Source organism: Onthophagus taurus, chromosome 8, assembly GCF_036711975.1.
Source record: "Onthophagus taurus isolate NC chromosome 8, IU_Otau_3.0, whole genome shotgun sequence".
In the NCBI taxonomy this organism is placed as follows: domain Eukaryota; kingdom Metazoa; phylum Arthropoda; class Insecta; order Coleoptera; family Scarabaeidae; genus Onthophagus; species Onthophagus taurus.
In genome coordinates this window covers 3,154,197-3,166,508 of record NC_091973.1, presented here as the reverse complement: position 1 = coordinate 3,166,508, position 12,312 = coordinate 3,154,197, and the positions used below count along the sequence as shown (strand labels likewise).

At 36.8% G+C, this 12,312-nt stretch overlaps 1 protein-coding gene across 5 annotated transcripts in view; it reads right to left on the bottom strand.

Annotated features, from left to right (window-relative positions):
* Positions 1 to 12,312, bottom strand: part of LOC111425600 (smallish) — a 42,487-nt gene that overhangs the window by 27,048 nt on the left and 3,127 nt on the right. For 3 of the 5 annotated variants that reach the window (XM_071198540.1, XM_071198543.1, XM_023059729.2), the window contains exons 2-7: positions 6,145 to 6,202; positions 5,847 to 6,041; positions 5,653 to 5,795; positions 4,884 to 5,596; positions 3,927 to 4,834; positions 3,670 to 3,873 (exon numbers count right to left, since the gene is read on the bottom strand). In XM_071198540.1, coding sequence (XP_071054641.1) covers positions 3,670 to 3,873; positions 3,927 to 4,834; positions 4,884 to 5,596; positions 5,653 to 5,795; positions 5,847 to 6,041; positions 6,145 to 6,177 — 2,196 coding nt within the window. In that variant the 5' untranslated portion in view covers positions 6,178 to 6,202. Of the gene's footprint in view, positions 1 to 3,669; positions 3,874 to 3,926; positions 4,835 to 4,883; positions 5,597 to 5,652; positions 5,796 to 5,846; positions 6,042 to 6,144; positions 6,203 to 9,319; positions 9,451 to 12,312 lie in introns of those variants that run through there. The other 2 variants (XM_071198541.1, XM_071198542.1) reach the window with 2 other exon arrangements.

Sequence of the window (12,312 nt, the reverse complement as noted above, 5' to 3'; positions counted from 1 at the left end):
GTTCTTTTACACTAAATGTTCTGTAGCTGATAGTAACTTACAATGTCCATTGTACATTATAATTTGGATTGTTTACTTTATTTTGGTTAAAACCTCTCAGATCATCTCGAATGTATGTGCTTTTCTTGATAATTTATGCTCCACACTATGCTGCTTACAGGGTATTACTGACTATTTGTATTGCGCGGGGGATTTAAATATAAATATGCTGGATTTTAATAGCACATATACAGAGAGGTTTAATACGCTTTTAGAAGAGTTATCCCTTTCTCAGATGATAAATTCTCCTACCCGTATCACCACAAACTCGAGTTCCTTGATTGACTGTTTGATCACTAACAACCCGGACGGTTGTATTAACCAGGCAAGCATACCGATGTATATGTCAGACCACAATCTTGTTCAATGTGACATTACTATTTCTGATTCAAGGCCCATTCCGATTACCAAATTTTGTAGACCTATATCAAACATCGATGCCTATAGTCTGAAGGGTGATTTATCCCGGTTACCACTCTATGCAATCTATCTTATAACTGATGTTAATCAGAAAGTACATTTTTTAAACACTCATCTTTTGGCACTTCTAGATTTTCATGCACCGGTTCGGTCACTCAGATTACATAGGCCATTTGCACCATGGTTAACGGACACAATAAAACTAATGATGTCGGTGAGGGATAGAGCCTTATCTCGATATAAAAGAACTAAATTAATAGCGCACTTCGACTACTACAAGTCCTTACGCAATTTAACGACTTCTGCAATACGACGAGAAAAGAAATCTTTCTTAAATAGTACATTTGTGACTAGTGATGTAAAGAGTAGTTGGCGGCTGTTATCCAAGTTGCAGATTGTCAACAGGTCCAAACCCACTGTTCCCGCACATTTAGATGATGTTGGAAATATTAATGATTATTTTGTGAATTCTGTTGGTTATGCTGATGTGGATGATGATTTGCTCACTTTTTATGGTACAAATATGCTTTACCCAAATTCCCATGAGAGATTTTCGTTTGGACTCAGTGACACCTCTTCGATCATTAAAATTTTAAATGGCGTTAAATCAACATCTTCTGGTATAGACGAATTGAACATCACATTTATAAGAATGTGTCTCCCTGAAATATTGCCCTACATTGTACATATTATAAATACCTGTCTTGAACAGTCTATTTTCCCGGAAGCCTGGAAGATTGCTTTGGTAATGCCGTTGCCTAAAAAACCAAATCCAGCAGGTTTGGCGGACCTGCGTCCAATTAGTATCCTGCCAGTTATCTCAAAAGTCCTTGAAAGGTGCATGGAGGTCCAATTGCGTAAATATATTAGTGATCATAACATCTTGCCCACCTCTCAGTCTGGTTTTCGACCTAACCATAGCTGTACAACGGCTCTATTAAAGGTAACAGACGATATTATTAGAGCTCGTGATGGCGGTCTATGTGGGATACTTGTACTGCTGGACTACAGTAAGGCCTTTGATAAGGTTAACCATTCAATGCTTTTAGCTCTTCTGCGCTATGTTGGTCTGTCCGACTCAGCGGTTTTGCTTTTGGAAAGTTTCCTATCCAATCGTGCTCAGATAGTAAAATTGAACAATGTATCTTCATCATCACTGCCTGTGAGAGTGGGAGTGCCACAGGGGTCTATTCTGGCTCCTCTATTGTTTTCCTTGTATACATCCCAGTTACCTAAGTGCATTCAATATTCGTCGATACACATGTACGCAGATGATACCCAAATTTACATAACCTTTCCAAAGGAACACCTCGCTTCTGCTTGCTCAAAAATAAATGCAGATCTGAACGCTATTTTAGATTGCTCGCACAAGATGGCACTAACTCTCAATGCCACTAAATCTAAGGTAATTATCTTTGGTAACTTGGACTCTGATAGTGTCGGTATATTTTTGGGTGGAGAGAGGCTGGTAGTGTACCCTGAGTCAAAAAATCTGGGTGTGCTTGTCGACAGCAATCTGCGATTCAGCAGTCATGTCACCGCTTGCGTGAAAAAGGCATATGGTGTTCTTAGATGCCTCTATCAACACCGACACATTTTAAATATAATTACAAAGAAACGTTTGTGCGAAACACTTGTTCTGTCAAATTTTGTGCATTGTGCTGCCATGTATGGTCCATGTTTAACTGGGTATGAACTTCATCGTATTCAAAGGGTTCAAAATAGCTGTCTTCGTTTTATGTATAGCGTTCGTAAGCGTGAAAATGTGTCAAAATTAGTCACACATTGGTTACTGCAAAATGGTTAAATATCAGAAACAAATTCAAACATCAGTTCTTGTGTCTTGTGCACAAGTTAATTACTACGGGGACTCCACCTTACTTATATAATAAAATCACCTATAGGACCGATGTTCATAACTTGAATCGTAGACACAAAAATACTATCGCCGTTCCTGCTCACAGGAAAGCTCTTTTTAGGCGCTCCTTTTCATATAATGTGGCCAAGGAGTATAATTCCTGTCCTGCTGAATTTAAAAATAAAAGTCTATCCGTTTTTAAAGTTAACTTGCGTAACACCTTGTTTCGGCTTCAGATAGGTCAACATAATCCTTATGCTGCCTCAGTGCTCTGACATTGGGTTGTTATCTATTTATTGGTTATATAGGGAATCATTTGAATTGATTAATTTAATTACGTCGTTTTCAACTCTAGGTTGAGTTGGACTCCGCCTATTGGCCGCAGATTGTTATTAGTTTCACATATAGAATGAATTTTTCATTTATTTTTTTTTTTTCTTTATATTATTGTTTAACTTTTTTATGTTGGTTGTTGCGGTCAATAAAGTACTATTATTATTATTATCTGACCTCACACCTTTAGATTCTTTTTATGGGGCAAAATCAAAAATGAGCTGTATAATACACCAGTAAGGTCTCGTGAGGTATTAGAAAATAAAACGAGTTAGAAATTGTATTACCTAAATATCTCCGCAGGAATAACGTCGAGTCGTTAGATCGACAATACGCAAGATACAATTATGTCAAAATCGAGGCGGGAGCATTTTGAAAACTTAGAAAATTAGTTTTTTTGAACTTACAATTGAATTAAATTTAATTGTTGGATAGCGTTTTTCTTTTAAAACTAATTTAATACAACTGTTAATTTACACCATTATTAAAAAAGAACCACTAAAGCATAGCAGTGATCACTGCTTGAGAAATAGCAAATCAAGAGGGACATAATGTAGTTTATACTATTAACCTAGCTAGTATGCGTCAAAAGTTATAATACATTTTCCGAAGGTACTAAAACGTTATAAAATAACGAAAATAATTTTTTTTTTCAAAAATTATAAGCGATCGTGAAAATTTTTTCAAGTAAAAGTTATGTGAAATTATACTGTCTACCCAACTGAAGAAAAAAAAATTATAGGTTTAAAAAAATAGCGAAATGAAAGGGACACCCAGTATAGTTTAACAATAGAAATAAACAAGGAATTACCAAATGAATCAAGCTAAAGTATACTTTTGTAACAAATTGACGTAACTCTCCTGAAGATGCTATGTAAATATAGCGAAACCGGTTGAGAAAAAAACAATAAAATTCATTAAAGTGCAAAAAACGAAGCTTTTCTTTAAAGACGCACGGCAAAACCCGAAAGTTTCTAGTGTTAGTTCTAATTTTAGTTGAAATCATGAAATATATTTACCATAGGAAAATATGGACGGTCAAATTTTTCGCTACCTAACGTATCGTAGGTATCGGTTGAAATGCACTTGGTATTAACTGGACTTAGCGTCGTTTGGCTGGAATAATCACTATCGCGTGATTTTTCTTCTTTCTCCACCAATTCGATTATTTCACGTTCTTTTTTCGTAATCTCATCTTCTTCCGATGTAAAACTACTAGTTTGCTAAAATTATTATTTACTTAAATTAAATAAACCAATTAAAAAAAAATATTTACTTCGCTATCTTGTCGTTCATGAATCGGGGTACTAAAATCAGCGATGCTACTGCACCAAGTATCGCTGGATAGTCGGCCTCTTTCAATCTCCAATCCAGAATCTTGACTACCACCGCGACTATCTTGCAATTTTTTATAAAGACATTTTTCTTTTTCAAGAAAACTGTTGATATCCGGTGGCTTGTCGATGCAAACTTCTGGATGGATTTGATCCTCGGTGGGTTCATCGAGCCCCAAAAAGCTGGATCGTTTGATGTGGATTTCTTTTTTGATTCGTTTAGTGGAATTGATGCGGCGAAAATTGTTTTCGCATTCGGCTTCCTGGTCGCCGTCAACTTGATCTTCAGGAGGAGGTGGGGGTGGTTTCACCTTGGGCGGTTCGAGTTTAGTAGCAGGATTCATGAAGTCTAAATTTCCACTCAAATCGACGTTTTCATAGATGATTTGTGGCGGTTTGGGTTCTAATTGCGGTTTTATTATTTTAAGGGGTGGTAAGGCGTTTTTGATTTCGAGTGTAATAAATTCCTCGATGATTGTCTTTAAATTTTCGAAGGAAGAAGACGGATTTTGGTTACCGATTAGATTATCTACAGTTTGTTGGGGTGCGCTTTGGTACGTTTCGGCTTCTTTGGATTCGTCTAGTTCGTTCGGTTCATTCACCTCCGGGTGGTTTTCTGTTTCTTTGACAACACTTAATTGTTCGATGCATTTAGGTATTGTCTCGATTTCCTCGCACTGCTCATCAGATTGGCTCACCGAGCAAGAAACGTCGGACGTTTGAATCCCGCTATCTTCTCTATCTGACGACATCGTCATTAGATCGGTGGAGGAAGTGGATGGGGCGTAGTTGGAGGGCGTTATGCTGTTGTAGTCGTCTAAATCGGGTAGGGCTTTTTCACACATCAAATCTAGGCATAAATTAAATTGGTTTAAGTTTATGATGTACCTCTCACTCACCTTCTTTTGATTGTGTGTAGTCTTCCCTTTCGAAGATTTCTTTTCGTTTTAAAATGCTTCCTTTTGGTATGATGCACTCACCTTCTTTGGTCTTCTTGATCAGGTCGTCGCCTTCAAAAATCTCCCTGCGTTTGGAGAAGCTCCCTTTGGGAAGGATTTGCTCGAACTCCTTGACGTTTCGGCTTTCTGCGGATTCGAAGAGGACTTTACGTTTGAATATGTTACCTTTTGGCACGACGCTTTCGACTTCTTCCCTAATTTTCGAGTAGTCTTGGGTGGATTTATTAAAAACCGATTCGTCGAAATTAATTTTTGTTCGAATCCTTGTTCGGTAATCCTGGATGGCTCCTTCGTACGTGTATTGTTCTTTGGGCTCGAGGGTCTCTTCGGGGGCGGCGTTCCTCTTCAAAAATTCGAAACTAGAACGGAGTTGTATCTTTGGAGGTACGTATCGCTTGGCCGGGGTCTGCTCCTCGTCCTTTTCGATTGGTGTCTTGGTATTGGTTTCGTCTTCGCTTTGACTTTGGTTTGAGTTGCTCGATTCCTTGTTGCTGTGGGCGTAGTCTTTTTCGTCCAGCACGCTGCTGTTGTCGTCGGTGTCCACGTCTTTGATGCTGTTCGTCTTGGAGCTGCTGCTGCCGATGCCGTAGTCGCTGAGGTCGTTACCGTCTTCGTCGTTGTAAATCGGGATATTCAGCCTTTGCCTTCCTTTGCTATAAAAAATGATCGCGGAATGCGTCACGTCAATAAAGGCTCAGTTTGCACCTACCGCTCTTCAACCATCTCGTTAAACGTCTTGTTCTTCCTTTTGGCTCGATCGTGGTCTTCCAGCTCATTCTTTTTCACCTCGACCACCCTTTCGATGATGTGCTCCTGACGTTTTCTCCGGTTGTTCCTCCAACTATCTAAGTTCTAAAACAAATTTGGTTTTATTGAGGGAAGGTGGATTTTACTAGAACGTACCAGCTGCCAATCTTCCGCTTCTTCTCGCACTTCTTGCCGTGCAATTTTGGTCTCCTCGAATTTTTTCACCTGGTCTTGAGCCTTTTGAATTAATGGACAGGGCGCTACCTTAACGAATTGCATTGGATTTGCAGCCGGTTTCGGCGGCGGAGGCTTCGTCACCCGACATTTCGTCGGTTGATACTCGGTGTTACCCTAAATCGAGGAAAAATAAAGAAATATGAAATGTTATGGTCATTAAGTCTATTGTTTCTTTTGTTAAGCTAAACCAGTAACAGCCTTAATGCTCGGATAATACCTTCTTCTCAACGTTGCTTTCCGGTTCCATCATACCGTTCACTTTATATTATGGATGGCTGCAACAAAAGAACAAACCGTTAATTGTTGTATGAACTGTTCCTATGGCACATGCGGTGTAAAGACGCTAAATGGATACAATGGCGAGGACAAACGTTTTAATTTTAACACCAAACTCTGCTGGTTTATTGCCATCGCGAGGCCCTATTATTTAAGTTCGAATGAAGTGCTTACGTATAATGGTGCAATTCCTAGCGTAATAACGTATTATACAAAGTAATCATATCCACTGTATTCCATAATAACGAGCAATCTAGGAAATTGAACGAAGCAAGGGGCTCGAAGTACAAAATCCATTATCGCAAAGGGTTAAAAAGCAACATAATGGCTAAAACTAATTTGGAATCTTAACGAGATTCGCATCCTGTGTTCGGAAACTCGGCAGGTGACTAAAAGTGAAATGAACGAAAGAAAATTTTTGTGCGAAACCGAAATTAAATGGGGCAGCGATTTCTCAATCGGGGGAAAGTATCGAAACGAATTAGCGAAGGTGAAATCATTATTACCATATCAAATAAGCGTAGAAGAAGACACGATAAATATAATTAATAGTTTTTATTAATTTTGATTTCAACTTATACATCGACTTCAATGCGAGCACATGTATTTTCAATCGTTGTAACTGGGAACGCGCTTTTGCCGGTTGTATTTATACACCTGGCTGGGTGGAACATTGCGTTCTGTTCTTAATTTTCACGCGGCTCTCAATCGATAGAAGGGGGCTCCCTAAAATGGCACGATGCCTCTCTTGCGGTCTCATGCCTCTTTGATGCGTAATTGTGCCAATTCGTCAGGCGGCTCGAGCTCGTGCGCCCGCAACGGTAAAAATCGAGGCAAAAAGGCACGCCTGGAATGCGCCGACTATTACCAAGGTCGTCGTTGTCACATCTCTTTTACAATACCGAGTATCGGAATTTACCACAATACAATAAATATAAGTATTAAAAAAAATTAAATTTAAGGTATTATAAAAATATTCGTAAAATGCATAAAAAAATCTATGAGTGTATCTGAAAGGCATCTTAGGATTAAGAGGGGTCAGCGTTTTTGTCTTGACCGTAGGAGCTCGGGGCCAATAAATGATATATGATTCACATCCTATGTAAGCCAGCTGCCACGGCCGTTTCAAGGTCGTCGCAGGCAGGTGCGGACCTTTTAAGGGTGTTCCTTCCCCAGGCCTTTGGAACGCCGAAAAATCACCAATACGTACCAGGACGATACCAACCGTTCCGGAGCCTCTTTAGAATCCGGAGGCCATATGGTATACGGCTCTTCAAGAAAAGAGAAAAACGTCCAACGGTAACAAAATCGTTAAGTGATATTAGCCCCGCCAAAGCGGCTACTTCCTGCTGTTACTGTTTCTACTCCTGGTGCAATAACGTCACTTTCAGACTGTTAATATCCTTATCTTCTCTGCAATATATGTTATTAATACAAATTTTTTACATATTATTTCTAATGTTAAAATAGTATTTTGAATTAAAATGCATCAACCCCTTTGTTGAGAAAGAAAGAATTACTAAGGAATGATGGAGTATATGAAGGTACCTCTACATCTCCATATCATTAAGAGGTATCAAAAGCGGACTAGATGGTATATCACATGTAGTTTCCATCAAGAGTGGCACTATACATTGAGAATGTTGTCGAGGTTGAGTTCGAACGTTGAACCTTGCAGCCGGCTAGGTCTCTACATGTTCCTCGGAATATTAGCTATACGGAATACGCGTTTAAAAAAAAACCTCTTAGTTGCTCTTAACTTGCTCGCGTGAAAAGCGTATTCAACAATCCGGCTCAGAGTTACGTAACTTCGACCAATTCGCCTAATTACAACGTAGGTAACGCAATCCCGCTCAGGATGTCGTCTTGGTTTGCGATTTCCCTGTCTACCAATCAAAGCAATTTCCTTTTAACTTTTACAAAAACAATTTTTTTTTATTCAGTTTAAAATCAAAACATTTCTAAAACGAGATTTAAGATTGCGAACGGTTTCAAACAAAGAGAAACACTTTTCTCAAGATTTCCTTCATATTCCATTCATTCTCCATTGTTAAAGACTAATTAGTTTTGGAACGAGTTGAGTTGAGTTGAATTGTTTTCTTGTTGTTGTTTTATGAAAACCGTATCTTTAAAATCCGTTTTTAATTAATAAAATATAAAATTTTCGAAATGGATTTTTGGTATTCCATGTATCTTCGGTGGAGTAATTAAAATCGTATTAAGCCGGATTTAGGTCGTCGGAAAGTTCTGAAGGTATAAATAGTCATGGTGAACGACGTAATTAGGGATTATCATTTTTATGTTAATCTGAATCTAGTAGTACTGGATTTCAAACTAGTTTGTTAACTTTATCGTTGCTATATTTGTGAGATTTGTTATTTTCGACATAATTGAATCACTAATCGTAATACATTACATTTTTATTCGTTTCTCAAATCGTTTCGATGACTAATATGTTACAGAAATACTTTCAAGGATTAGCATTGACATAGTTCAATCGATTATAATTAACATATTTTAAGAAAATTCCTATTTAAACAATGTCAAGGATCTTAATATAAAATAAAAGGATGCGAGGAGATTATGTTGTGATAAAAGTTGACGCAACAGGAAGTGTGAATCTTGCATCAATATTATAAAACGTAAAAAATATTGAAATAAAACTAAAAAAAAATGTTATGCAAAAAAGTGGTTCTAATTCAAGGTTGAGTAACTGTAAAGCAATATCATTTTTTTTATTCTTCAAGTGTTTTGTATGCATTACCTCGAGCAAGGCCGATTTTTCATGTTTGCTCTAGAATCGCGAATTGAGCAAAAAAATTGTTTTTAACTTTCTAAATTTTTTTTATTTAACTCAGCCCAATTTTCCAGAGGATAAACACTTTCATTAGGCAACAATTGCCGAAATAACAATGGTCCCATATATATTATGAGACTATATCCGTACAATTTACATTGAGATTTACGTAACTACACAAAACGTGCACATCGAAACAAGAGACGCTTTACTATTTTTATCTTGGAATTTGATAACAGCCTGTTTACAATGTACTAAGTTTTATCTCAATATTGTTCTATAATGGTGGCTGTATAAAGTGTATGCGGGTTCTACTTACCGAGAATACATAAAATTCAATGGAATTTTCACTCCTTAGATAATTCCCGATAAGTTTTATCATCTTTTAAGTTTTCATTGTTGGATAAAATGCTTTTTTAACTCATGTATTGTAAAATAAATAATGTTAGATTTTAATAACCAAATGATACAAAAGCAAGGAAGTAAATGGCCGTTGTCTCATTGTTTTGTGCGACGGCCTCGCGGAAATAACGTTAATGGCGATGGGATTTCCTGCTCTCTTCAGCACCGAAACAACAAACGTACTCTAAAAATATACATTTCACGTTCGTACTGTGGTCTCTGGTAGTCGGTCATTTACAAGAATCATATTACCGAACGTATTTTGTTACATTCTAACGTAAACGTATACTATTCCTTAGTCCGCAAGATCTCATTCCTTATATTTTTATAATATAGATTTATAAAGTCCAAATTGTTGTCCAGTTATTTATTTCCACTTATTGGAAAAGTAGTAAGAATAACTCGATGGGGTTCGGATTTCTTTGTTTAATAATTACCTGGGTAGACTTCTTTGAAAGGTATTTTCATGAATACGAATTTTGACTTTATAAAGAAGCTGTAATACGCAGCAATTATGATATATTTACAATTTTACCTTCTTAGAGTTGCAGGTACAAAAAAACCTTTTTGGTTAAGACCCTTTTTCTGGGGATTTCTGTATTAACTGTATTTTTGGTTGCACATTTGCGTTATGCTACACTGTTCTGATGAAACAAAGAGCAGAAAAAAGTTTTATTATTTCCATAAAAATATAAGATTTCCATTTGACTTTCATTTTCCTACTTCTGGCAAAATCTTTCTTCTACATTAACTTGGAAATCAAGATGTTCTGGTATTCCTAGAGTTCCTCTTAGTAAATGACAGAACTTATAAAGGAAATAAACAACTTGATACTCTGTTTATGCGTCATTGGTAAAACGATTTAATTGAGGTTTAACATAATGAAATTCCAATCTTGTAGTCACTATTTCCTCTTCTCATTATCTCAGTCTAAATCGTCTTCAGATTTATTTCTAATGTTTTTCGAAAAGATCACATAGTGGATAATTGATGAATACACAACGGGAGCCCTCTGAGCTACTCCCATTCATGTTGAAGCTTCCTTTTCAAATTCATAATCTTCCCTTTTCCTTTTAAACTCTTGGGAGAGCTCTCAAATCTCAATACGTGCCTTAAAAGTGCGGCACAAAGATCTGTAATAAAGAAAGGACATAAAAGAAAGCAAAGAATAAAAATAAAATTCTTAGCGGATTGTTTACTCGTTATTGAGAAACCTTGAAAAGTATGCCTTAATTGTGACTTACAACATAGAATTCTTATCAAGGTGGCCATCAAAGAAAATGTAACGTGTGAATATAACGTTACCATCCATGGTTATAGCGAAAAAAAAGAAAAAAGGTTGGAAAACGTCTATTTTTCTGTTGGTGCAGTCGCCAGAGTTCCAGATGCATAATGCATGAGCCCACGCCCCTGCCTATGATATACGAAGCGTTAATCATCACATGTTAGTACGCCCACGTTTGCGCGGTCACGTGTTGCTTTAGGCATATCCACAATATGCGCGTTTCTTGGGCTAAGTTGGTTAGAAAATAATTTAATTACGCGCAAATTGAAGTTTGCACAATTTTGCAATATCTCTTCTATCTGCTTCCGGCCTCTCCAATTACATAAAAAGTACAAATAACTGTAATCCGTTATATCATCAAGAATGATCAAGATCGAGAACGATGAATCGCTTTTTATCTTTTGTTGCGTTTTTAATCTGCTCATCGAGATTAATGTTGCTTTTTGTCAATAACATGCTACAATATGTACTTAAACTATCTTTTGAGAGGTATGTTACGTTGAAAAAAGTGTCGTAATGACTTCCACTTGCATGCATGGAAACGCGTCCCGATCGCGTTAATATTCAAATGTACTACGACGACGTCGACGACGACGGCCGCGACTTTCACTTGCATTGTTTCTGTGAAAATGTACATTAGGATTGTGGGGCCGCTAACAGGTTCTCTAAATTTAAATCGCCTCGGTTTATTTTTCCGGGGGCCGCGTTTCGAACTGGTGATTCATTTCGTCTGTCGGGCGGTGCGGCGGGGAATTTTTAGATCCTCTGCCCTCTCTTCTTCTTTTTCTTCTTAATCCTCCTTAATATCTTTCAAATTTCTACGATTAATAAAAAATCTAATTTAATAAAAATCGAAAATATTTAACAAAGAGAATGTGTGTATTAAAAAAAAACTTTCTCTACAATTTATTAATAAATTCTTGAGAAATTTTTTTTGAGTAATAACACTCAATCGACAATGGACAATTTATATTAATAAGATATAAAGCGGTTATGCGCTTTCGCTATTTAATAATCCCGGAAAAATTCTATTTTATATTTTATTTTCTTAAATCGATTATTGTCGCCGAGATAGAAACCGCATTTCTACGACGGCAAAAACATAAAAGAAAGTCAAACTTAATGTAGGGGAAAGGATGCAAAAAAAATAGCGCACAAAATCAGCTGTTCGCCCGACCATGGTAATAATTAATTGATCATTCCATAGGTTTATTGTAATAAACGTCGATCTTAGACGACCAGAGATGGCCGCTTCGGACCGGTTCTTCTTTGCCGGTTGTGCAAGGCCATGAAATTTCCCATTTCCATGCTTATATAGTGATATCACCTTACTTTTTTTTACACTAAACTAAATACAGGCGGGGTATTTAATTAATACACTACTTAATTTATTTTTAATCACTATTCATTTAAAGAAATTATATTTTAATTACAACTTTTTTTTTAAGAAAATATATATATAGTTATATAGTTCTAATGCTTGTGATAATTCTAGTTTTAATTACTATTTAGAACAAGATTTTTATATATTTTTTATTGAATTAGAAACATTCGGGGTTAGCCGTCTTAAGTTGGTTCTAGTGATCTAACACTAGCACTGTCACTAGAACCAACACTAGACCTAG